Source organism: Taudactylus pleione, unplaced genomic scaffold, assembly GCF_031769625.1.
Source record: "Taudactylus pleione unplaced genomic scaffold, aTauple2 ptg000897l, whole genome shotgun sequence".
NCBI classification, from domain to species: Eukaryota; Metazoa; Chordata; class Amphibia; order Anura; family Myobatrachidae; genus Taudactylus; species Taudactylus pleione.
The window spans coordinates 1,322,869-1,350,599 of NW_028285298.1; the positions used below are offsets into that span (position 1 = coordinate 1,322,869).

The 27,731-nt window shown below is 49.4% G+C and overlaps 1 protein-coding gene across 3 annotated transcripts in view; it reads right to left on the reverse strand.

The window, feature by feature from the left end:
- The window catches only part of LOC148474049 (ectonucleoside triphosphate diphosphohydrolase 8-like), a 54,844-nt gene extending 27,405 nt beyond the window's left edge, over positions 1 to 27,439 (reverse strand). Inside the window, exons 1-3 of one of the 3 annotated variants that reach the window (XM_088459109.1) lie at positions 27,302 to 27,439; positions 13,183 to 13,316; positions 4,372 to 4,489 (exon numbers count right to left, since the gene is read on the reverse strand). In XM_088459109.1, coding sequence (XP_088315235.1) covers positions 4,372 to 4,489; positions 13,183 to 13,308 — 244 coding nt within the window. In that variant the 5' untranslated portion in view covers positions 13,309 to 13,316; positions 27,302 to 27,439. Of the gene's footprint in view, positions 1 to 4,371; positions 4,490 to 13,182; positions 13,317 to 17,194; positions 17,209 to 22,417; positions 22,463 to 27,301 lie in introns of those variants that run through there. The other 2 variants (XM_088459108.1, XM_088459110.1) reach the window with 2 other exon arrangements.
- Positions 27,440 to 27,731: the final 292 nt, after the last annotated feature.

The following is a 27,731-nucleotide window of genomic DNA, read 5'->3' on the forward strand; positions in this document are numbered from 1 at the left end:
TGGGCACACTCTAGTGCCCAAAGTTCTACTGCTTATGCAGTAGCCGGCCAGCCACATCAGTCGGCTGCCGGTCGCCGGGCAAAGAGGAGGAGGCCCTGCATGGGGAATGCACACGGGCCCCCCCCTCTCTTAAGATGCCCCTGTATATTACATGCACTAACTATTGTATAAGGAGACCAATATGTACATCAGGGGCGTCTTTGGAGAGGGGGGGGGCTTGTGTGCAGCAGCCAACTGACACAGCTGGCCGGCCACCGAAGCATTAGTAGACTCTGGGGATTACAGTTTGTCCGGAGTCTACTGCGCAAAACGCCGGAAAAATTGCAACATTTGGCCTGTTACATTTGGCCCTATGACTTCCCCTGTACTAGATTACAAATAAGTAAATAATATGACTGGGGTTAAAGTGATTAGGTTAATTGTCAAAGTAATAATTTTTACTTGGGACTTAGGGTGGGTACACGTCAGAATGACGGGCAATCAGGACGATGGTCAGGGCAAGTTCTCTTTGTCCCGGACCATCGCTGGTTGCCCGTACACACTGCGCAATTTAATGGACGACGGTACGATATCTCGCTCCATCCAAACTGCACCACCTCGTACATGATATCTTCTGATTGGCCATGCAGCACGGCCAACCAAAAGATATCGTGTACGACCCGCAGGATTGCCCAATTGTGCATACACACTGCCCGATATGCCCGATTTGTCGTTCCAATTTGCCTGAAAACGACAAATCGTGCAGATATCGTCCTTACAGAAAATGTGAGAACCCGAGACACATATAAATTACACAGGTTCTGTGGCTGATTAAAATCAGGTGAAATGCAGACTTGAAGTCAGCCAGCCACGGAACCTGTGTGATTCATGAGTGTCCATGTTTAAAGGGATAGTATGGTAAGCCTAGTTAAAGGCAGGGAGGGGTTAATATTACGAATGTGACTGTGGGCCTGATTCACTACCGATCGCAACTGTGATTACGCACGTAATCGGACGTTTGTTGCGTTCTGCGCATGAGTATGCATCGCAGTGCGCGTGCACGAATGCCACTGCGTTTGGGACTGTGGGCCTGATTCAGAGCCGGACGCTCTGACCAGAGCGCTCGCTCTGAATCAGGGCCCTCCTACCACAACTTCTCATGGACGCCTCATGGACGCTCGCATAGCTGTGGGTTACAACCCTGGAGTGATTTTGGCTCTATCAGAGCCAAAATCACTCCCACTGATATCACTACTGATGTCAGTGGGGCCGGACTCAGACGGTAGGCGTTCCCATGGGAACGCCTCCGTCTGGCAGCCACGCCCCCGGCACGGGCAACAAAGGGGGCGTGCTGTCACTCACCATCGACAGCACGCCCCCTTTGGTGCGAGACCCCGAGCGACGGATTCTCAGTCGCTCGCCGGGTCTCGCGCATGCGCACGACGGAGCTCCCTCCGTCGTGCGCATGCGCACTTAGGCACCATCGACCCGCTTGCGAGCGTACAGCGCTAGCGAGCGGGTCAGAATCAGGCTCTGTGATCGCAGTGACTATGCAGACCCATCACAGAGTGATTGACAGGAAGTACCGTTTGTGGGAGGTGATGGGGAGGTGGTCGGCGAAACGCAGATGTGCCAGTGCGTTTGAACGTCGTTGCAGGGGCGTGCATAAATTATCCACTGCGATGCTTTACGCAGCCTGAGCACTCATAGCGAGTGATAGCAATTCCTGAGTAAGGTCAGAGCTTGTGCAAGTGTGCGTGAGGCTGCGATGGTACTCGATAGTAACGGTTTCGCAGTCTTGCTAAACTTTAAGGATGTGTGTAATGTAAAGTGTGCGTCATTATGTAGTGCTGCGACACTATGTTGTGCATAGCGAATGCACTGGATTAGCATACAATCGCAGTCAGGCTGCGTGCGTAATCGCTATTGCAATCGCAGTTGCGATCGGTAGTGAATCAGAGCCAGTGATCCTTCGTCGGTCTGTATGTCCAGAAATATGGGCAAAGAACAAAAGTCAGAGAAAGTAGATTCTTCAATGGAGGAATTAGACACATGAGAAGTACAGACATTGGGGAAATAAAGTAACAGGCCGAGGCGGGGGAAGCAGTCAGTATGGTAGTTATTAGTTACCTTGGTCAGAGCGGAAGTCTGTTCCTTACATTACAAGGCCAGAGAGCATTGTATGTGGGGAAAAACCAGATGTTTATATGGAAATATGAGACAGGATCACAGTCAAAGCAGAGTTTGGGGAATTATGTGAATGGTGGGAGCCCATAACTTACTGAAAGCAGATGGAGAAGACACATACCTTGGAATGCAGTCCATGACACAAAGAAATATTACATTCATGAGGTAAACCTTTGTCACAGGAGAGAAACTGGCCTACATGAAGTCATTTTAAATCACAAGAAGAAAGTTCAGTTTGTGGTGTGCCCTAAAGCTAATTATCAGTCATGATCATTTTTGGGGGACATCGGAGATATCTGGTGGGGTTCCCCTCCATTTTCGATCGCAATAGCAGCCGCCACATCGCATTAGGGAGCGCTTTACCTTTACACATCGCATTAGGGAGCGCTTTACCTTTACACATCGCATTAGGGAGCGTTTTACCTTTACACATCGCATTAGGGAGCGCTTTACCTTTACATATCGCATTAGGGAGCGCTTTACCTTTACACATCGCATTAGGGAGCGCTTTACTTTTACACATCGCATTAGGGAGCACATTACCTTTACACATCGCATTAGGGAGCGCTTTACCTTTACACATCGCATTAGGGAGCACATTACCTTTACACATCGCATTAGGGAGCGCTTTACCTGTACACATCGCATTAGGGAGCGCTTTACCTGTACACATCGCATTAGGGAGCGCTTTACCTGTACACATCGCATTAGGTAGCGCTTTACCTTTACACATCGCATTAGGGAGCACTTTACCTTTACAGATTGCATTAGGGAGTGCTTTACCTTTACACATCGCATTAGGGAGCACATTACCTTTACACATCGCATTAGGGAGCGCTTTACCTTTACACATCGCATTAGGGAGCGCTTTACCTGTACACATCGCATTAGGGAGCGCTTTACCTGTACACATCGCATTAGGGAGCGCTTTACCTGTACACATCGCATTAGGGAGCGCTTTACCTTTACACATCGCATTAGGGAGCACTTTACCTTTACAGATTGCATTAGGGAGTGCTTTACCTTTACAGATCGCATTAGGGAGCGTGTTACCTTTACACATCGCATTAGGGAGCGCTTTACCTTTACACATCGCATTAGGGAGCGCGTTACCTTTACACATCGCATTAGGGAGCGCTTTACCTTTACACATCGCATTAGGGAGCGCTTTACCTTTACACATCGCATTAGGGAGCGCTTTACCTTTACACATCGCATTGGGGAGCGTTTTACCTTTACACATCACATTAGGGAGCGGTTTACTTTTAAACATTGTATTAGGGAGCGCTTTACCTTTACACATCGCATTAGGGAGCGCTTAACCTATACAAATCGCATTAGGGAGCGCTTTACCTTTACACATCGCATTATGGAGCGCTTTACCTTTACACATCGCATTAGGGAGCGCTTTACCTTTACACATCGCATTAGGGAGCGCTTTACCTTTACACATCGCATTAGGGAGCGCTTTACCTTTACACATCGCATTAGGGAGCGCTTTACCTTTACACATCACATTAGGGAGCGCTTTACTTTTACACATCGCATTAGGGAGCGCTTTACCTTTACACATCGCATTAGGGAGCGCTTTACCTTTACACATCACATTAGGGAGCGCTTTACCTTTACACATCACATTAGGGAGCGCTTTACCTTTACACATAGCAGCCCCTGGTCCCTGGATGTGATTATTAATAGATTCGGACGAACTTTAATTTCTTATTGCCGCAATAAGTGATAAACGTCAATAAGAAATGATAAATATCGGGACCAAGTCCTGACAATGAATAAATAGGCCACCAAAGGCATGGAAACAGAATAGAGGGGAGATGTACCAAACCTTCTAAGGAAGACAGGTGGAAAAGTTGCCCATAGCAACCAGATTCTAGCTATAATTTTATAAAATCTACTAGATAAATGATAGGTAGATGCTAACTGGTTGCTATGGGAAACCTCTCCACCTGTCCTCTTGAGAAGGTTTGATCTATGTCCCCCATTTTTACAATATGAATTCAATATCATTGTTCTGTCCACTCCAAAGTGATGTCAGTGGATTTGAGTAATTTGATTGGCTGTATATAGGTTTAGGCCACTTGGGGCAGCCCTTACTGCCAATAGGTGATGGGCCCACATTAGGCCCCTCCCTCCAACACCTGCACAAGCTCAGACATTGTTAATACAATAAAAGTTATCGTCCCAACCTACCGTTTACGTCACACACATGAGTCTGGCTGACGACGCCGGTGTTATTCTCCTTGTCCGTAGGCCATTGGTAGATGAAAAGCGAGGTGTGAGAGGAGCCGGCGTCAAATACCATTCCATACTGAAAGGGAGACATACTTGTAATGGATCTATAATATCAATATTAGACACACCCTATCCTTTTCCAGGGCAGCTATGGTGGAAAATTTGCAGGTGCGCAAATATCAGTCATCAGCGTGGCCAGTGATGGTAATTTATAGGCCACGAAAGCAGTGGATCCTTTTTCGTTATGTGCTCGAGTGCATCTTGTTGTCGAAATAGTTCAGTAATCACCTAGCCTAGGCCTAGAGTGCGAGGCTTTTGCCTAGGTGGCACGCACACGTTCTAGTTGCGTCAGAATCAGAGCCTGCGATTATTCTCTGCGACCCAGCTAATTCATACTGATGAAGGAATGCCTCCCAGGCTCCCATTGCCCGGTGCAACTTTTTGCATCCCACAGGCGCCTCCTCTATCTTGGCTGGTAAATGCATAACCTTTCTTACTATGCTAATTACAATGGTACAAGAGAAGGCGTATATTTTCACTGAAGAGCATTTGCACTGTGATTAAAAAGAAAATAATGCAAATCTAGTGTTTTTGTTTTTAGTAATTGACCAGTGACCAAAAAATAGTGGTTAATGTGTGGTATTGCAAAACCTGTTAGTTACAAGGAACTGAAAGTAACTGACATTTGCACATTCTATGTTAGCAGGCATTTGCAGAGTTACTTTCAACATTATAGCTCACGTGCCATGCCCTGCACAAACAGGACTCAGCACAAATCACTACCCTACTGCGTCCACTGGTGCGTCTGTTGCCGTCGCCGTGGTGATAATATGCAAATGTTAGTATCAGCCTGCCCCTGGTGCATTAGCCTGCATCATTCTGAATGTACAAGCACTGAGATGTCCACTTTCAAAGTCTCTGCGCGCAGTAGCACTGCCGATGATTCTCAGCACGCCGCCATCAATGCACCAACGCATACCTCCCAACATTTTAACCTCTCAAGGAGGGACAGGTTGCGCGCCGAAGTCGCGCGCAACCGAAAGGGGGTGTGGCTAGTGCAAAAGGGGTGGATCCTACTGGAAACAGGGCGGAACCTCGCGGCTGCCCCCGTTTCCGTCGCTTTGGGGGCGTGCCCAGCACTCTGAGACGCTGGGCAGCCCCGAGGAAGTCCGTACACAAGAGAACAGATGTGCAAGGCTCTCCCCAACTTCCCCCCCCAACTGCGGTACACTGCGGCCTGCGGGTGGGACAGCGGGATAGTCCCAGAAAAACGGGACTGTCCTGAGGATGCAGGACACTTGGGAGGTATGCCAACGCGTGCGCCATCCACACTTTCACCAGCCCCAAGGCAGGTGCAGCGTCTCTGTATGAACATGGCCCTCTGTGGCTACGAACGCCACCCGCTCTCACAACACACCCACGACACTCACTTGACACGCCCACAAAACAGATTTTGTTTTGCATTCACTTCTGGCCACTCCCACTCACTACTCCGGAACTCCCATCACTTTGCAGCCCAGTTTCTGATACTGTCTCTCCCGATGCTACTCCGCTGGGTTCCGGCTTGCGATATTGATTGACAGGTAGTCCCGTTTGTGGGTGGTGATGGGGGGTGGTCAGGCGAACACAGGCGTGCCTGTGCGTTGGGACGCCGTTACAGGGGCGTGCATAATTAAGGCAGTGCGGCAGGCATTCGCAGCCATACCGTAAGCTGTACACAGGAAGTGGCCAAAATCCTGCGACAGGTCCGGTCAACCACTATTGTGCCTATGGGTCCGATGGTTCTCGATGTTACCGATGTTTACGCTATCTTGCGTGCTGATCATGCTGTGAGTAAAGGCAGATGGGCGGCTTAATATGGGGCTGGACGTCTGCATCTTGTGCTGTGGTCTCCGTGCGTATGTATTGATTAGCATATTCCCGCAGCACGGGTGCATGCGTCTACTAGCGTGCGTTGCTTGCTGAATCAGGCCCAGAGAGCAGAGCTCTGTGAGCGGCACTGCCTCTGCGCTTACTTCTGCTATCAGCACCATGCAACCAGTATTGCTGCGGCAGAGGGGGGCGGGGTGGGGCCGGCACATGTTGCTGTTAAGCCCTGTTAAGGCCCTGCTGGTATGTGCTGTATGTGTATATGTGTATATGTGTTTAGGCCAGGGCCGTAGCTAGGGTAATGCGGTCGGTGCCACCGCACAGGGCACCGCAGGGCAGGGGGCGCTGTTCGAGCCTTTCAATTTTCCGTTTATTATCATTCTCACTTGTAGCTTCCTCTTATTTTATCCCCATCATCTCCTGGTCTCCCCATCTTTTACCTGGCCCTTCCCCATGAGGCGTTGCTCCTTTTTCGGGTGCGTTTTGTCCCCATTTGAGAAATAGGGGCGGCGCAGGGGCGTACCTATAATGGGTGCAGGGTGTGCGGGGAACGGGGGCACCTGTCGGGATCTCACTGCCGGGCTTCCGATGTCGGCCATGCGGCTGGCGGTAAATCTTACTGATCCCTTCCAAACATGTAAATTGACACTCCAATTGGTGTAGTGGTGAAAACCACTTAGATACTGTTTACAGCTCTTTAAATTGACAATAGAGGGAGAACTTGATGGCTGTGCTTCTAAGTAGTCCTGTGTCAATAATGGTGATAGTGGAGGGAAATTATGTAACTCTAGCTGACCCTGCACTCACTCTACTGTGGACAGCAGTACTTCTTCTATTAGCAGATGTCGCTTAGGGAAGAAGTACAGAAGGCAGAGTATGCCTGTTGCGGGTTACACGACAAGACTATGGGCCTGATTCAGACCCGCTCGCTAGATGCGTACGCTCGCACCCAGCATGTGCAAATTCAGCACACACCCATCAAGGCAGGCGATCGCACGGCAAGGCATCAGCACGCCCACTATCTCTTGGCATACGATCGCTTTGCGTATGCAGACGCCCACCAGCCTGTCTAAAGATGCCCACTTGCGCACGTAGTCTCCAGGAAGTGTATGTAACCATCGGTACATCGGGTACCATCGGAAGCGAACGCAGCGCTTGAGGTTGACTGTACCCTACCTCAAGCACTGCGAGCACTTCAGTGTAAAATTCAACCAGGTAACGTGTACTATGACGCTGCCTGTTAATTATGCATGCCTCTGAAACGGCATTAAGACGCTCAGACGCGCCTGCGTTCGCACCTCCACTCCCCCGTTTCTAGTGGCCTGCCCATGTTACCACCCACAAACGGCTTCTCCTGTCACTCATTCAGCCCGGCTGCCTATGCTCGGCGAGCGTACGCTTCCCGATCGCTCGGACTAGTTCGCGCACGCACACTGTGATGCATACGTATGCGCACATTGCTAAACATCGTCAGCTATGAGCGAACGCTTGCTAGCGAGCGTGTCTGAAACAGGCCCAATGTGCTGGGTTGCATGAGGTCACATGGGTCGACGTTAGCAAGTTAGGTTGTTTAGGGGTGGAGTTATAGTTTAAGTATTTATGGTTAGGTCACATGGTATAAGGAACTTTGGGCCTGACTCAGACCCACTCGCAAGCGGCTGTCCGCTCACAAGTGGGTCGATGTTGTGCACTGCGCATGCGCACGACGGCGGGAGCTCCGTCGTGCACATGCGCCAGACGCGACGAGCGAAGGACATTCCTTCGCTCGTTGTGTCTGATCAAAGGGGGCGTGCTGTCGATGTTGATTGACAGCACGCCCCCTTTGGTGGGCATGCCGGGGGCGTGCCTCCCTGACGGGGGCGTTCCCAAGGGAACGCCTACCGTCAGAAGCCGGCCCACTGACATCACTAGTGATGTCAGTGGGAGTGATTTTGGCTCTGATAGAGCCAAAATCACTCCGGGCCTTGCGGTTGAAAAACTCAACCGCAGGCTCCGGCTCGCAGTGCCGATGGTCACGATGGTCAAGACCATCGCGGCCATCAAACTGCACGCTCGTATAGGCTGTGGGTGGTGACCCACAGCTATACGAGCGTCCAGGAGGACGCTCCATAATTATGGAGGGCGGCCCTCATTCAGAGCGTGCGCTCTGCTCAGAGCGTACGGCTCTGAATGAGGGCCTTTGTGAAGCATTTTCCCTCCCCCCAACCCTTTAGTTTTGGTTTTATTGGTTGCTGGCTATTTACTGATGGCAGCAGGGGCATTGGAACAATTTTATGTTGGGGGGGAGAGCAACCACCCCACCAGGGGGCAGCACTACACCTTTCTGGGTGACCTGGAAAATTAGTTGATATCCACTTTTGTGTTGAGAGCACCCATAGGATGCATGAATGTGTGTTTGTGTTAGTGCATTGCTGGGCTGCAGCGATTATTGTCCGTCCTTTCTTGCCACCATGCAATATTTTGCAATCTTTTAATATGTTGACCATTTCAATAAATAGCTAACCTTCTTTATTGCCATTTCCTGTGTCTGTGCCGTTATTTTATTTAAGCTTTAAACCACACTTGCCAACTCTCCCTGATTGTCAGGGAGAAACCCTGAAATAGTAGCAATCAAGTGGTGTCCTGAGGAAGGGGATTTGATCCCCGAAACGACTGCACAAATAAATTTCTCTGCCATGGGGTTCTTTGCTTGAATTAAGAAAGTATCTGAGTGCCGCCCATGCTTTTCTCATGACCGTATTGTGGGGGCGCCGACCCTTGGGAAGGGGCCCGGAGCAGCATACCACAGTGGAGCACTCGAGTGCCGGAGTATATGCTGTACAAATATATATATATATATATATATATATATATAGATATATATAATCTTGACAAAATCACTGGTAAGTTTATACAATGGAGATACTGTATGTTTGTCCCAGGTTTCTGACCTATATGTGTTAAAACCTCAGGAATATATCTGTGATGCAAAACAGACTTCATAGATGTTTGGGCTTTAGTAAAAGGCGGTCAAGGGATCCTGGGGTTATGGATGGAGAGTGAGGGCAGGCTCCATCCATTAGGCCCATTTTGGGTCTTCATGTCATGAGAACAGGCTAAATAGTACTTGCACCTGTAAGAGGCTGATAAATGTGTGTCAGGGGTTTTACTCAGTGTCTCACTACCTGGGGAAACAGGCAGCAGTTTTGTTAAGAGACCCTGTCATATACTGACCGTGAGTACTGTGCATATACCTATGTTTATGGTAGGGGCATTAGGTCCTACCACTGATGAGAGAGGGATGTGTTTAGTTAGATCCCAGATGCTCGCAACTGGGCCGATGGTTGCCCACAGCGCATGTGCACGACGGAGCCGGCTCCGTCGTGCGCATGCGCGAGACCCGGTTAGCGACGGGCACTCCGTCACTCCGGGTCTCGCACCAAAGGGGCGAGCTGTCGATGTTGAGTGACAGCTCGCCCCCTTTGGTGGGCGGGCCGGGGGGGGTGGCTGCCCAAACGGAGCCGTTCCCATGAGAACGCCTGCCGTTTGGGGGCGGCCCCACTGACATCACGAGTGATGTCAGTGGAGAGCTTCCGGCTCTGTTAGAGCCGAAAGCTCTCTGGGGCTTGTGATGCACGAGACCCTACCACAAGGGTCTCGTCGCAAGCCCGATGGTCGCGATGGTCAAGACATCATCACCATCATCCTGGGCGCTTGCATTAGCTGTGGGTGGTCACCCACAGCTATGCGAGCGGCCAAGAGGCAACTCCAAAAAAAGAAAAGCCCGGCCCTGATTCAGAGTGAGCGTCTCTGAATCAGGCCCTCTGTTTTATGATTTATTTTTACTGCACAATAAAGTTTAAACAAGCTTCGGCTAATTACATGCAAACCCTGGACTGGTGTGCTGTTTCCTGGCTGCTGTGTGTTTGGAAGGGCCCATCTACCCTGGGAGACGGCACCTCTACCTTAATCTCCTCACAATATATTATTCAAATGGGATCATCAGTGCCATTTCCCTGCATTGGTTATGGCACAATGATCCCTATGGCTACATGTATTTTCAATTCATATAAGGTTTCTCTTGGCTACTTATATGTAACCACTTGTAAAACACAATACATGATAAGCCCTGAATATCAGTGTGTTTTCATAAAAAAGTAGATCTTACTAACTACTTTCGGGCTCATTTACATCTGGATGTAAGTCAGTATTATGACACGCCTCTCAGATGTAGCAGTACACGCCCACTTTACCGCCGAGCTGATAGGTGCTGGTTTCATAATCTCCCTGTAATGCTTTATCGAAAGTAGGCAAGTGTGGATTTAAGGTGATGTAATTTATACACAAGATACACAGAAGTGTTAGCACTGCTGTCTTTCGAAAGCTAGGAGGATAAGGTACAGTAGGGTGAGTGCAGGGTCAGCTAGAATTACATCATTGTCCTCCAATATTAGCACATTCAGTTCTCCCTATATTGTCAATTTATAGAGCTGTAAACATTATCTAAGTGGTTTTCACCACTACACCAATTGGAGTGTCAGTTTACATGTTTGGAATACTGTTTCATTGTTTTTATCATATATGGTTTATATCAGTGTCTAACCACATAGGGGGAGATGCACTAAGCCTTGGGGAGAGATAAAGTGGAGAGAGATAAAGTACCAACCAATCAGCTCCTAACTGTCATATTACAGGCTGTGGGGTCTATTTATAATCACTTAATTTCTACAAAGGCAGGTGAAAATTTAAATTTTCACCTACTTTTAGAGAAATAAGTTTTGGGGCCATTCATCATGACGGTAATACAGGAGATATCACAGATAGCCCGCTGTCCCCATACACTAGTATCACAGATATCTCCTGCTTACCTTCCTCTCCCGGAATGGCCCGCTGTCCCCATACACTAGTATCACAGATATCTCCTGCTTACCTTCCTCTCCCGGAATGGCCCGCTGTCCCCATACACTAGTATCACAGATATCTCCTGCTTACCTTCCTCTCCCGGAATGGCCCGCTGTCCCCATACACTAGTATCACAGATATCTCCTACTTACCTTTCTCTCCCGGAATGGCCCGCTGTCCCCATACACTAGTATCACAGATATCTCCTACTTACCTTCCTCTCCCGGAATGGCCCGCTGTCCCCATACACTAGTGTCACAGATATCTCCTACTTACCTTCCTCTCCCGGAATGGCCCGCTGTCCCCATACACTAGTATCACAGATATCTCCTGCTTACCTTTCTCTCCCGGAATGGCCCGCTGTCCCCATACACTAGTATCACAGATATCTCCTGCTTACCTTCCTCTCCCGGAATGGCCCGCTGTCCCCATACACTAGCATCACAGACATCTCCTGCTTACCTTTCTCTCCTGGAATGGCCCGCTGTCCTCATACACTACTATGGGGACCTAAGTACATCAAGCTCCCAAAATAAAATATTTTCGGAGCTTGACTGGGGGAGCATTTGTCCGGCTGTATGAACTCTAGGTCACGCAGGCGCACTAGCACTGCAGAGTCAGACTCGGCAGTGGTAAGTTTCATAGCTCCGAAAGTAGCAGTGAAAACATTTGGGGAGACAGCTGATTTTTGGATCAGCTGTGTCTGCGCCAGAGCAATGATTAATTGCTCCGGCGCTCGCCGTGAGTAGGAATGTGTGTGCGGACCCCGATAATTAACCTTATGAATAGACCCCTGTGTTTGAAAAATGACAGGAGATGATTGGTTGGTAGTTTATCTCTCCTGGGCTTAGTACATCTGCCCTAAGCACATATATACACAGAGCGCTTCTATTTATTTTATTTCTATGCAATAGACTGAGCCGCTTTCATATCCTGTCCAAGTGCAGGGGACAGTTTATTCTATTCTCCCAAATAATGTCAGAAATGCATTGAAGGGTAAGTTCCAGACATATAATTATAAACCATATAAGTACTTTGGCCGCTTATACAAAAACATGATTTCACTTCCTGGACCCTATTTACTACAATCCGCATTTAAAATGCGGTTGTAGTATGATATTTTCGCCTAAATTCGCATTAAATACCACAGGGATTTATCAAAAATCCCTTGCAGGGACAGAGCTTGTCATAAAGCTCTGTCCCTGTGAACCTCCTCCACAGTCTTCTCATAGTATTTTACACAAAAAATACAGTGAGGTGTACACGCATTCGCCACCGACTCAAACCCCCGCGATCGCCCCCCCCCCCACGCACACACCCCCCCTCTGCTCACTTGCACTTACTTCCGGTGATGTCCTCTGGGGCTCCGGTCAGCTGGTCTCCCATCTCCTGCACTGTGAGCCTGGTCAGCTGTTCTATGCAGCAGCTGACCAGGGTCACAGTGCAGGAGCCGGGAGACCACCTGACCGGAGCCCCAGAGGACATCACCGGAGAACCGATCACCGGTCCTTGGATGCAGGTAAGTGGTTTTTTTTATAAAACTATTTTTTTCCCAGTGACCAGCTTGTGGTCTAACTTACTGATCTGAGCACCTGGGAAAAAAATTTGGATAGACCCAGGGTTGCCGACATTCTGGCTGCCCCTTCCGAGAGGGGGCAGCCAGATCAGCAAAGCAAGGGGGCATGGCCGACATTGGGGGCGTGGCCACACGATCACGTAATTTTGGCCCTGCATTGAGAAGCAGGGGTTGAGGCCAAAGTGATGCTATTCAGTGTGAATCGCATCATGGGCCACCCCCGCTGTGGGGATTCTCTCATAATCGCGGGAAGGGGGGGAGGGGTCGGCGGCCGCCGGGAGGCCTGCCTGCCTTTCAGGGGGGCCAGAAGCGGCACACGATTTTTGGGAGGCTCCCAGCCGAATCGGGAGGATAGGCAAGTATGGATAGACCCAAACAATATATTGGGGTTCTAGCTAGGTGGCTGTTGACTATTGGTTCACCCATCCTTAAATAGGATTTACCTTAGTTCCAGGTGGAAGAGTGACGTCACTGGTCTTCACCACGCTGAGAATCACAGCAAGTAGCATTGATATGACAGACACCACGAGCAGCACCAGGAGACATGTCTGCTTGGAATCTAGAGTCATTTTGAACCCTGAATGAGATTACAGAGATTAGAGAAGGTTGGTGACATTGAATAAAATGACAGCTAGAATACAGGGATTATAGTGGGGAAATGTATCAAGCCTTGGAGAGTGATAGAGTGGAGAAGTTGCCCAATTCAACCAATCAGCATCTAAATGTAATTTATCTAGCACAGTCTGAAATGACAGATGTCAGCTGATTGGTTGCCTTGGGCAACTACTACACTTTATTTCTCTCCATTACTTGATACATCTCCCCCATAGATTGCTGAAAAGCTGGCTGCTCGGTGTCCCCCTTTACTATGTTTTCCTAATCTCAACCAGTTTTCTATAGAAAATCTCATTAAGGACGGAGAAGGCTTCCTATGAAAATAACAATGTGCTAGGTAATGCAGCTCACCTTACACTGAATACTTTGCTATAACCTTTCCATTCCTAGCACCGTCTGTTCAACATTAAAGCTGGGGGCATCTATAGGACACGGCTTACATTGGAGACGTCCCAAACTTCCACCTATTAAACTCCAGCTGTTTACGATAACAAGCCGAGAGGCCGTCTGACTGAGGTCTTCAGTAGTTCACTATTCATTTGCCCACATGGGAATCATTCCACAGGTTCTCCTTTGCTACAACTAGCCTGGGGTATATTTACTAAAGTGCGGGGTTTTAGAAGTGGAGATCAGATTCTAGCTATTATCTTCTAGAACAGGGGTGAGGGAGCTTTTTTTACCTTTTACCCCAAGATATATTTAGATACGCCGACGTTACCCCCTTGATTTGAAAGGAAGGAAATCATATAGTAGTGCCCCATATAATGCCCCTGTAGTAGTGCCCCGATATAATGCCCCTATAGAAGTGCCCCCATATAATGCCCCTGTAGTAGTGCCCCTATATAGTGCCCCTGTAGTAGTGCCCCCATATAATGCCCCTGTAGTTCCCCCATATAGTGCCCCATATAATGCCCCTCTAGTGCCCCCATATAGTGCCCCCATATAATGCCCCTGTAGGAGTGCCCCATATAGTGCCTCTGTAGTAGTGCCCCCATATAATGCCCCTGTAGTAGTGCCCCTATATAATGCCCCTGTAGTAGTGCCCCCATAGTTATGCCCCTGTAGTAGTGCCCCCATATAATGCCCCTGTAGTAGTGCCCCTATAAAATGCCCCTGTAGTAGTGCCCCCACAGTTATGCCCCTGTAGTAGTGCCCCATATAATGCCCCTGTAGTAGTGCCCCCATATAATGCCCCTGTAGTAGTGCCCCCATAGTTATGCCCCTATATAATGCACCTGAAGTAGTGCCCCCATATATTGCCCCTGTAGTGCCCCCATAAAGTGCCCCCATATAGTGCCCCTGTAGTAGTGCCCCCATATAGTGCCCCTGTAGTAGTGCCCCCATATAATGCCCCTGTAGTAGTGCCCCCATATAATTCCCCTGTAGTAGTGCCCCCATGTAATGCCCCTGTAGTAGTGCCCCCATATAATTCCCCTGTAGTAGTGCCCCCATATAATGCCCCTGTAGTAGTGCCCCCATATAATGCCCCTGTAGTGCCGGGCAAAAAAAAAAAACCTTAATCCCCGCTCCTGCATCCGCTGCCATCCTGTTCGCCCGGCTGCTCCTCAGAACTGACGTCTCTCCCATAGTGCGCATGGAGAGAGTCGGAAGCTGGAGTTTAAAAGAGAACTCCAGCCTCCGGCTAACGCGGCGCTGCAGGGAAGGAGCCGGGCGCCCGCTGGTAATAACATCTCAGCGGGCGTCCGGCTTAGAGCCTCCCTGCGGCACAGCTGGGCATGCATATGAATCATTCTATATTATATGATTCATATGTATGCCCGGCTGTCCGTCCATTACCCCCAGGAATTTAATTTTTACCCCATTTTACCCCATGTGGGATAATCTACCCCTGTTCCCTGACCACTGTTCTAGAAGGTGCTAGACAGGGGCGTATTTATGATGGGTGCAGGGTGTGCGGGGCCAGCACAGCACACCCTGCACCCATAAAACTTACCTCTCCGGAATCCCACGTCGGCTCCGGTGTCTGTGCCTGTAAAAACGGCTGGGAAAATGGCCACCGCCGCCATTTTCCCGGTAACCTGTGCATGCGCTATAGACTCTGGGCACACTCTAGTGCCCAGAGTCTATAAGTGCGGCGCTGACCGTGCACCGCTCAGTGCGCGGCCGGCCGCCGGACGGAGAGGAGGGGGCCCGTGTCGGAGACTGCACACGGGCCCCCTCCTCTCTAGAAGCGCCCCTGGTGCTAGATAAATGATAAGTAGAATCTGATTGGTTGCTCTGGGCAACATCTCCACTTCTAAAAACTTGCACTTTAGTAAATATATCCCCTTGTAACAGAGACCCTAGTGACATTTGTACGATAATGCACTATACTAGAAATCCACACTCACACATAAGTCCGCGGCTCTGATGCACTAATTTAGCTTAGCCTGGTCCACTGAACACCTACAATAGAAACCGTTTACAGCTCATCACTTTTCCAGTCTATTAAACATCTTAAAATACTATACCAGTTCCAACAGCAGGTGCCTTTGGTCAGTTGGACATTTGTACATCTGGAGCCTGATGCACTACTGTACGCAACTGCGAATGCAATAGCGATTACGCACGCAGTTCAACTGGGATAGTATGCTAATCCATTGCGAACGCAATGCCATCGCAGCACAACATAAGGACGCCCACTTTACTTACCACACATCAGTAATGTTTAGCAAGATTGCGAAACCATCGGTACAATCGAAAATTCCTAACTTCGCACGCTGTCAGGCCTCAGGCTGTGTATGGCCATCGCAGTGGATAATTTATTCACGCTCCTGCAACGGCGCTGAAAAGAACTGGCACGCCTGCGTTCACCCCAAGCTCCTCCCCGTTACCACCCACAAACAGCACTTCCTGTCAGTCACTCTGCGATGGGTCTGCATAGTCACTGCGATCGCAGTCCCAATCGCAATGGCTAGTTAGCGCATGCGCAGTATTCAACAATTGGCCGGGCATAATCGCAGCTGCGTACGGTAGCCCCCTAGTACTGTGTCGCCTCCGTTTTTTTATGTGCCGAAGCCAGCGACTGATTCTTTGGCAGCTTAGGTGTGGCGGGCATTCTGAGCTCAACAGTTAATGCTGCTTCCTCCTTCGAACGCCGGCAGCGGGCTCCTAGTGCATTGGTATAAATTCTCAGACCTGCTGTGACCGAGAGCGCTGTACTGCGCATGTGCCGATCAGTGTCAACGAGATCGCTTGCAGTGCCCCCAAAGCCGCAGCATGATTGTCATACTGAGACCTTTTGGGGCAGGGAAGGGGCGGCGGCCACCAGCGTCCCAGAAAACGGGGCCGTCACGACGGAGGCCAGTGTCTTCCGAGTTCGACGAAGCTTCACTGGCACCAGGCTGCGTCAAAACACCGACCATCCCTTAGTAACCTAAGGGTTTTTCAGATGGTCGATGTTTTCCAATCAGGAAAACCTCACTAGTGACCCAAGCATCAGCCGCTCACCTCTACAACAGGCAATGGAGAGAACCCTCCCACCTATAGTGTACCTGTGCTGTATTTACAATGGATAGAGGGGCCTATTCATCAACACTAAAAAAATCGATGGAGGTAATTAGGTTTAGAACATGCATGGAGTTTTACCTAATTACCGAAGGAATTCATCATTCCTCCTCTCCATCAGTATCTATTCCAAAAAGCTGTCATTTTTGCGATGACAACTTTTTGGGAAATAGATACTTTTCCCTCACTACACTAAGTTACCGCAGCTGTAATCAGTGCTGCGCATGCGCTGTTACATTCACAAAATCAGTGCATACGCAACCCTGCCTTACAGCTGCGGTAATTCTGTTTCCCCCCTCCTCCCCTCCGCTCACCTCCCTGTCCCCCACCTACCTGGTCACTGCAGCCGCGGACCCCGTCCTCCCGTCTGAAGAGGAGAAAACAATAAAGTAAAAAAATATATATATATATATAATTTTTTTTTTTTTTTTTTTAAACTTTACTGTGTTCTGCCGGGAGAACACAGTCAGTGCAGCAGTCGGAGCCGGGGTAGGGATGAGGGAGCGACGGAGGGAGTCAGAGGAGGACCTGCCCAGCTGAAAGCAGGTATCACCCGCTACACGCCACCTGAGAGTTGCGTATAGTACCACCATCAAATTCCGAAAATACATCATTTTCGGAGTTTGATGAATAGTCTAAGGAGCTGATTCAGAGCAGCTCGTTAGATGCGATCGCTCGCACGATGTTTCTGCAAATTGCGTAGGCAGTGAAATCGCACAGCAATGCATTAGCACGCCCAGTATTTCTTAGAGAGCGATCACATAGTGTATGCAGACACCCACCAGCCTGTCTTAAGATGTCTACTTGTGCCTGTCATGTCTAGGACTTGTATGCAACCATCGGTACATCGGGTAACATCGGATGCTATAGCAGCACTTGAGGTTGACCATACCATGCCGCAAGCACTGCGAGCACTTCAGTGTAAAAACCAGCCAGGTGACGTGTACTATGACACTGTCTTATAATTATGCGCACCTCTAACATGCCGTTGAGATGCTCAGGCACGCCTGCGTTCGCACCTCCACTCCCCCGTTTTTAATGGCCAGCCCCTGTTACCACCTACAAACAGCTTCTCCTGTCACTCACTCTGCTGGGCTGTCTATGCGCAGCGAGCGAACGCATTGTGAACTTTTGCTAAGGTATGTGCATGCGCACAATGCATACACAATGCATACCATCGGCAGCAGCGAGCATTTGCATCCTAGCGAGCAGGTCTGAATGAGCTCCTAATTTCCATATCCCCATACTAATGTACTAATGTATGGGGCGTGTGGAAATTAACGCAGGCAGACTTAACCAGGAGATATCAGTGATATCTCCCGTGTTAATGAATACTAAACTAATGGTAATTAAGGAAAATGTCCTTAAAACCGTTATTTTAGTGTTGATGAATAGGCCCCTTTCTGTATAACACATTTATGTCATATTTGGAGAATTTCTCTATTTTTGTCTCTGTTCTGCAATGTGGTTACATAAGTCCATCTAGTAAATAAATATACTTCTGGTTTTTGGTTTCATCGCTGGTTGCTAAGTATACCGAACACAATAAGCTGCATTTAGACATAAGGGGTCTGATGCTGACTCAGAATGAGCCCCAGGGTGCCTATAATGCTAGCATATCTTAGTACCTGCTCTTTCTACTTGTACTAAAAGCAAGTGAGTGCATTGACGTCAATGAAGTGCCGTCCATTACCCCCTCGCCGACAGCAAGTGCAGCGTACGTGCCACCACATGAGCAATGTGATTACATGTAATGTTGCTGTTGGTTGGCTGCCCGATGGTAATTCAAAGCTGCGTCCTCAGACACAGCAGCGGATTACGGAAGGGGGCGTCTATAAACAGGACGCCTCATGCGGCATTAGAATATGTTAGCATTGCTGCTGTGTCCAAAGACTCGTAGTGAGTGTCGATCTCCTGATCCCATCCTCTAAAAATATACTGGTAGTGTGTGTGTCCATGGGTGCTGGGAATATAGGGGGTTATGTATCAAGCAATGAAAAGTGTGGAGAAGTGGACCAGTGGAGCAGTTGCCCATAGCAACCAATCAGCTTTGAAGCATGCTTACCGACTTTGTAGAGTTCATCTCCGGCAGAGCTGATGATGCTGGCCAGTTCGGGGGGTGGGGCTGGGCTGTAGACCTAATTAGGCCCTGCCCCCTTTTCCTGAAAAAGTCCATGATGTGATTTGCGGGTCCGCAAGGAGGGGGCAGAGCTAAACTACGCGATCTGCATTATCTAGCCCCGCCCCCTCTCTACGGACCTGCAAATTCCCCATTAAATCTCCCCATCCTGCCCGCTTCACTAGGAATTGGGCAGGATGAGGGAGATCTGCCTACACTTCCGGGGGGGTGCCCGAAAAATCATGTGGCTCCAGGGACTTCCAGGACTGTAGGCAAGTATGCTTTGAAGTAGCATTTATCAAGTACTTTCTATAACATAATAGGTAGGAGCTGATTGGTTGCTATGGGCAACTGCTCCACTCTTCCAAATCTCCACACTTTTCACTGCTTAATACATGAACCCCTTAGGGGTCTATTAACTAAGCCTTGGATGGAGATAAAGTACCAGCCAATCAGCTCCTAACTGCCATGTCACAGGCTGTGTTTGTAAAATGACAGTTAGGAGCTGGGCGGCTGGTACTTTATCTCTGTCCACTTTATCTCCATCCAAGGTTTAGTAAATAGACCCCTTAGTGTGTAAGAGTGGGGCAGGAACCAGTGACAGACTGGGGTCAAGAATCTGCCCCAGCATTCTTTGTCCGCATGGAGAAAAGTGTCATGGCCACTCATCAGGGGGCGTGCAGCGAGTCACTGATATCCCGACGTCAGCAGCCCGAAGGGAGAAGATCCTGACAGGGCAGGTAAGTACTCTATCCTTACCCCTCTCCCCCTCCTAACCCTCCCTTAGTGGTGCCTAACCCTAACCCCCCCCCCCCCCCCTAGTGCCTATCCCTAACCTCCCTCTGGGGGTGCCTAACCCTAATCCATACTTGCCTACCCTGCCAATTTGGCCAGGAACCTCCTGAAAATCGGGTGCCACTCCCGGCCCCCCGGAAAGGAAGGCAAGCCTCCCAGCAGCCGCCGCCCCCTCCTGTCCCCCCCTGCGATTGCATGAGAATCCCCCAGGGACGTAATTCACGCCAAAACATGTCATTTTAGCCCCGCCCCCTGCTGCACAATGCCGGAAATAACCGCATTGTGTAGCAGGGGCGGGGCCAAAAGGATGCAATCGTGTGGCCACAACCCTGCTCCGCTCACAAACGCCAGCCAAAACCCCGGTTTTGCCGATCTGGCTGCCCCCTTCCGGAAGGGGCAGCCAGAATGTCGGCATCTATGCCCTACCCCACCTTACCGCACCCTAAACCTAACCCTCATGGGGGTTGCCTAACCCTAACCCTCCCCACATAAAACCTAACCCTATCATTTACCCATGCCCGGCGGTTGGAATCCCAACAGCGGCATCCCAGCAGAGGAGGAAATACCGATCGTCAAAGGTAAGTATATACTAACCTATTTCTACCCCCTAACCCTCCCTTAGGGGTGCCTAACTCTAACCTCCCCCCCAGTGCCTAACCCTAATCCCCCCTCTAAGTGTCTAAACCTAACCCCCCTTCCCCACCGCCTAAACCTAAGTCCCCCCGGGGGGGTGCCTAACGCTAACCCGCCCTTCCCCTAGCCTAAACCTAACCTCCCGTGGGGGGGGCCTAACCCTAAGTCCCCCCCGGGAACCCTAACCCTAACTCTCCCCCCCGCGGCTATCCGCGCTCGGTGCCCGGCGTCCCTTCGATCAGGATGCCGGGCGTCCGGCTCCCGGCGTATGTCTAATGACAGGCGTCGGCATATCGACGCCTGTCTTTAGACCCTTGCCGGGATATGACAATCGGGAAGCCGGCTTTCGGGATTAGGTCCGCCGGCTTCCCGACTGCATACCCCCTGCTACCTTCCCTAAAGCTAACCCTCCCCCCCCCACGGCTAATGCTAAGGGCGCCCAGGGTTACCTCGCTCGGTCCGGCGTCCTTCGGCGTACTGGCGTGGGGACTAAGATAGGTGTCGGTATTTCAATGCCTATCTTAAATCCCTAGTCGGGATTCGGATGTCAGTAACTACATCCTGAGTCAGACTATAGTCCCCATTGATGATAATGGGGACTGCAATCTGCAGCGCTAATTAGTCTTCTGCTGAGATTTCTGTGAATCTTCTGCATTAGGCTGTTAGTACATAGCAACAATTCATAAAACTGTACTAACACTGCAGTTTCTACATAATTTTATGAAAACAATAACGGTTGATAAATAGGCCCCTTAATGACGCAACATGCCCCAAAATATATAGACAGATCAAATAATCAGGTATCTGCAGGATTGGTCGTAATATGAATTGATGAGACAATCTGCAGCCCCCTGCCCGCCTGGAATGTTAATCTACTTGTTCAGAAATGGATAAACAAATACAAAACTAATGGTAGCACAGTCTGCTAAATACACAGGGTAAGACATTCTTCATTACCGTTCATCAACATATTTGGTGTAAACTTATGCTAAAATCCAGCAACCATACTACCCATTAGAGAGGAAGCAGCACAAGTCCCAGCAGTACTTACAGATGCCGGTGGCATTGTTACTTTCTCTGCACACCGGGTCTGATTCAGTAGTGAACGCAATCGCGATTACGGATGCACATTGCGCGATTGTTTGCCAATGCGAATGCGTATAAGCCGCACTGCGAAAACGGACGCACAGAGGAATCCACCGCAAGGCGTGTAACAGGCTGTCAGCGTTTGGGGTTGGTGACCGGTGGTCATAAGAACGCAGGTGTGCCCGTCCATCTGAATGCTGTTTCCTTGGTGGGCATAAAGTAGTCACTACAACATGAGAGCGCTCTGTGCGAGGAGACTTGCAGTGGCTGCGGCTGATCGGGGCTGCTGTATATGCAGCGTGACTACCCGACGTGCGCAGATGATACCGATGTTTACAGAGAAGAGCGACACTGGACGGATATGAGAAAGCAGCAGTGGGCGTCTTTATGCTGGCTGAGCTGTGGCAGGCATTAGCATATTATCGCAGTTCCGTACGAAACCGTAGCTGCGATCGCATTTGCGTGCGCTGCTGAATGAGGCCCATTATGCAGCCCCTCACCACTATTTTACTATGAAATGTTAGTGTCTAATAAAGTCCAAGTAGCCATAAACAATTTTCTGCCCTGTAAGCAGCAGCACCAATAAGAATTTGCTTATTCTATCATGTACTATTCTATACACAGTACTGGCAAAATGCCTGCGCAAAACATGATTTTCCAACACTGGTGTCGGGATCCCGACCTGGCGGGATTTCGGCGCCGGTATTTGGACCGTCGGCATCTCGCACGCCTATGCTTGCTATATAATAGCTGTGCAACTTTATCACCACAGTGATGACATAGCATAACATAGCATTGTACCCAAAATCCATTCTGCAGTACAGCTGAGGAAATGAGCTGCTATTAAGAGATTAAATTCTAGTATGTCCATGTTCTCAGCAAGAGGCAGACAAGGGCTACTTGTGGATGCCATTACCACATACCTGCGAGCTGGCAAGGACGCAGCTTTGTCCTGCGATGCTGGAGAGGCCAGGAGGAAAGTGAGAGAGGATGGTTCCTCTAAGCTCGATTTAAGTTCTCAGCTACCCCTCCCACTGTATCTGCTGCTCTGTGCACTGAAACCTCAAGCCCTGTGCTAGCGTTTAGGCTGCATCTGGGATCAGAGAAGTCAGTTAAACCTTCTCTCACTGGCTGCCCACCAAGTTGCAGGCACAACAGGTGGCGGCTCTGCCCTATCTCCTGCTCACAGATGTTGCATTGGAACCACCAGAACTTGTTTATGGTCTCTTTTGCTACCACAAACTTCTGCAACAAGAGTAGAGAGAGCACATCAGGGGGTTAATGACGGTGTAGGGATACAGGGCCTGATTCAAAGGAACGCAACTGCGAATGCAATAGCGATTACGCACTAAGGGCCGTATTCAATTTGGAGCGAAATTTTCATCTATTTCAATTATCCCCGTATTCAATTTCAAAGACTTTTCGCCGGTGCAAAAAAAACAGGGACAAGTTTTCTTCATTGAATAGGTGGTGAAAAAAAGTGCAGAATTGGGGTTTAGGGGTGCAGGCTTAAAAAAAAATAGCCTGCAGCCCTGGTAGTGTCCCCTAAAAGTAATCTGTGTAAAAAAAAAAAAATCCTCTGGACACCCTAAAAATTTTACTTTAATTTTTGGGGCGAAAAAAAAAAATATTGGGGAACAAAGTTTTAACGTAGCGAAATTAATTCAGGGGGGCTTCCCATGTATGCGGCAGGTGTTTTCTAGAATGCGGGTGGTAGCGGCAGGTTGAGTTAAAACTATGCTTGCACCCATTTTCATGTACCCCAAATTTGAGGGAATAAGTTTATTTATTTTTTTTTAAACCTAAGTGCTATTCTTCACCCCTTCCTCTAAAGCCGCATTTATGCACCTCTAGCGGCTTTTAAAAACCCCGACTACCTTCAGCAGCCCAAAGCGGGGGTACCCATAGTGATCCCTCATGTCAGGACATCTTTAGGGGGGTGACAGGAACATTTCCCGAAAATTGAATGGACTTTTTGATGCTTACCTTTCCGCCGGGTCCCGTTTTCGCCGAATCCTAATTGAATACAGAGATAAAGCGGGCGCACGCCCTATACTTTATCCCAGAAAATGCAGCGATGATGGCGAAAAGTCCGACCTCAGACTTTTTGCCTGTAATTGAATACCCCCATAGTCTCAATGCAATAGTATGCTAATCCACTGCGATCGCAATGCAACATCATCACAACATAAGGACGCCTACTTTACTTTACACACATCCGTAATGTTTAGCAAGACTGTGAATCCATCAGTACAATGGAGTACCATCGCAGCCTCACGCACACTTGCACAAGCTCTGACCCTACTCAGGAATTGCTAATATCCACGCACGCTATGAGGCCTCAGGCCGCGTAGGGCATCGCAGTGGATAATTTATGCACGCCCTGCAACAGCGTTGAAACGCGTTGGAATTCCTGCGTTTCGCCGCCCCACCCATCACCACCCCCAAATGGTTCTTCCTGTCAATCACTCTGCGCTGGATCTGCATAGTCACTGCAGTCGCAGTCCCGATCGCAGTGGCCGGTTCACGCACGCACACTGTGATGCATATGCATGCGCAGTACACAACAATCGCCCGATTGCGTGCGTATTAGCGACTGCGTTCCTTGCTCAATCAGACCCACAGTACACAGCCCAGGTACCAAATAACTTTCCAGGAATAACCCTGACATTCTGCAAAGTTCTACATGGAATCAATGAAAGTGACATAATGCTGAGGAAAACCCTGAACTTCTAGGACTGTATTTCCAAAAACAATCCAACTTTTTTTTCAATGACTTAAATAATTGTGTCAGTGTGTGGGGGGGACGGGACGGTCACATGTCCATTGTAGGCGCTCGCGGTGGAGGACAGGGGTCAGTATGGGCAGTCTGACCAGCCCTGCAGATAACATAACCAGGTCTATTTGTTTATTAGCTGTCTTTGCAGGGTAACACATGGTTAATGCAGGTATGCACATACAACTAGTACAGACAGACCCAGCCAGGAGCTTATGGGGTTAATGCAGGTAATGTGCGTTTTAGGGTAGCACACACCTGTTTATACATTCAGTGGTGGCAGGATACTGACAGTATGTTCCAGCATTAACAACTTTAATGGTATTAAAAACAGTATCTGGTCACATAGTCGACATTTGCCATGTCTACACAACAATGTCGACACTCGAATGTCAACATGGTTCAATAATTCGACAGGCACCAAGTCGACATCCTCAGAATGTTGGCATTTCCACAATATTGACATGTGAATTGTCGACATTACAAGAATGCCGACAGTTAGGGTTAGGTGCCATGCGGCATGTTGACGTTTCGACCATGTCCATGTTATCACATTGAACTATTGCATGACGACATTAGAAGTGTCGTCCTAACATTCCACACCCATTAAAAACATGTACAGAAATAACAAGGCTATAAGCATATAACCAAGCCAGGTCCTTGCCGTGGTTACCCAATTCACCAGCATGCAGGCCATTGCCGTATCTATAATAGATGAGGGGTGCGTGGTGCACAAATGCCCCTAGGTTCCACAGCCGCACACCCTGCACGCATATAATTAAACTTACCTCTCCGGAGTACCACGTCGGCCGGTGCTGCAGACAGTAGAGAAGTCTCCGGGAACATAGCACCGGTGCCATTTTCTCGGAGACCAGCGCATGTGCAGAAAGTTCTGTGAAAAAGCCAGTCTACTGTGCTGCTGGAGAGGGGGGCCCACACGGAGGTTTCAGATGGACCCCCTCCAGTGGCGGGCTGGGCCGGGGGGCAGGGTGCCATGTGCCCCCCGGGCCGCAGCGTCATGCGGGCCGCAGTGCAGACTGTGTCACTGTGACACAGACTGCACCGCATGTGTAGCACTGACCGGACGGAGTTCGGTCAGCGCCACACAGCACAAACACACAGCCGCCGGGTCCGGCAGCTGTGTGTTTGCTTTAGCAGCTGATGAGAGTCAGACAGACTCTCATCGGCTGCTGCTCCCACTGCCAGAGCCGGACATCTTCCGGCTCCCGCAGTGGGTAATGGGAGTGACGCGTCACTCCCAAAATGCAAAGCGGCGGACGGAGGAGCTGATCTCGGCGGCGGGAGCAGGGGCAGGAGCGTGTGTCAGGTAAGTGTGTTTTTTTAATTTTTTTATTATGTCTCTACTGGGGGGGGGACTACTGGGAGCACTACAGGGGGGGAATACTACTGGGGGCACTACAAGGGGGGGACTACTGGGAGCACTACAAGGGGGGGACTACTGGGAGCATTACAAGGGGGGGGCTACTGGGAGCACTACAGGGGGGGAATACTACTGGGGGCACTACAAGGGGGGGACTACTACTACTGGGGGCACTACAAGGGCAGGACTACTACTACTGGGGGCACTACAAGGGGGGACTACTACTGGGGGCACTACAAGGGGGGTACTACTACTTGGGGGACTACTACTAGGGGCACTACAAGGGGAGGGGACTACTACTAGGGGCATTGCATAGGGGGAAGGGGACTACTACTAGGGGCACTACATAAGGGGGAGGGGACTACCACTGGGGGCACTGCATCGAGGGACCACTGCTGGGGGCTCTATATAAAGGGCAATAGTGGGGGTACTGCATAGGGGGAAGACTACAACTGGGGCCACTATTTAAGGGGCACTGCATAAGGGTTACCACTACTGGGGGCACTATATAAGGGGCTTACTACTGGGGGCACAAGGGGCACTGCATAGGGGGGATCACTACTGGGGGCACTACTCAAGGCCTGCATAAGGGTGTCCTCCTGTGGCACAGGGTGGCACTGCATATGGGCACTACGACAGGGGGCTGCCCCTAATCTTTATTTTTACCTTACATTAATCCCATACGGACCCGCCTCCTCCTTAGAACACTTGAGGGGGGGGCGCCGTAGCACGCACGTTCTTTCGGGCACCCTGGCTACACGCTACTCCTCTGCCAGGGCCGCCTGCATGCATTTGCCCCCCAGGCTAAAAGTTGCCAGCCAGCCCCTGACCCCCTCCTCTCTTAAACCGTCCCTGACTCAGGCGCACCGTCCCAGAATTCATCAGCACAGCCAAGACAATTTCCATATGTAACAAAGACAGCCTCCGTGTCCCCTCACGATCCATTTTAGCCATGAATGGGGATAAGCAGAGCCGTATTTTCAGATAAAAATATCAACTTTCTACTTTATGGAAGGAGGTGTCGTAGAACGGTGGGAGGTCGGATGCTAATGTCACATTTAGACGTTCGCACAGTACATCTCTTCAGATTGCTACCGTCTACGCCCTTTGTCACGTTATATGTTGCAGAGGCTTCTTGTGAGAATGGAGTGTAGGCAGGGGGAAATGCGCTGGGCCGTACATCTAAGCACGCCGATACGAAACCAAGGTCTTTTCCTGGGCACCTTCATGATGAGTTGATCAATTGACCTATATTGAATTTTAATTTGGATATTATTATTTTTTCGACTTGGTTTGCATAGTATATATGTGCAGGTTTATGTAGCTTCATATTACGCACTTCGCACATGAGACAAATGTGTGTAGAACAGTCTCAGCTTAGTTCTATGCATCGTAACAAATATATTAACACTTATTTTAGGTTTGGGATTCCTGTAACTAAATGGCAGGTTGAACAGGACACGAACTGCCCTAGGGGATCGTGGTGATGTGTCGTACCTGAATAATTCCCGTAAGCGCAACCGAGCAGCTCATTAAGCCACACTTTTGACGATTATTTGCAGTGTCCGCGCTCAAAATGTTTCCTGTATTCAATTGTACCAGACTTTAAACCCCCCCCCCAAAAAAATATACAAAAAAACAGCCACTTACTTTTTCCTTGAATATCTCAAATTCTGACTTGATTGTTACTTTATCTCTGTCCACTTTATCTCCCTCCGAGGCTTAGTGCATCTCCTCCTACATCTTTTTTGGGGAATCTGAAACATCTCCTGCGCTAGATCTGATACTGTTTATCCTTATACACGGAAACAAGATATTCCAGTGAACAGGGAGCGGCCTAACAACCTGCCCACTTGTAATGCAACAACGGCTACTTTCCTTAACTATAAACCGATGGTGGACAATAATTCATAATCTGTCTTTTGTCCAGAACCAGCGAGTGTAACACTTGCTGGCAGAGGACTCAACAATCTCTCTCACAACATATCTCTGCAGTGACGGAGGGCGGGTCACAGCACGAGATGCCTGCTAGGTCACCTCTCACGCTGAATTTGTATACAGATGTTGGTTGTTATTTAAC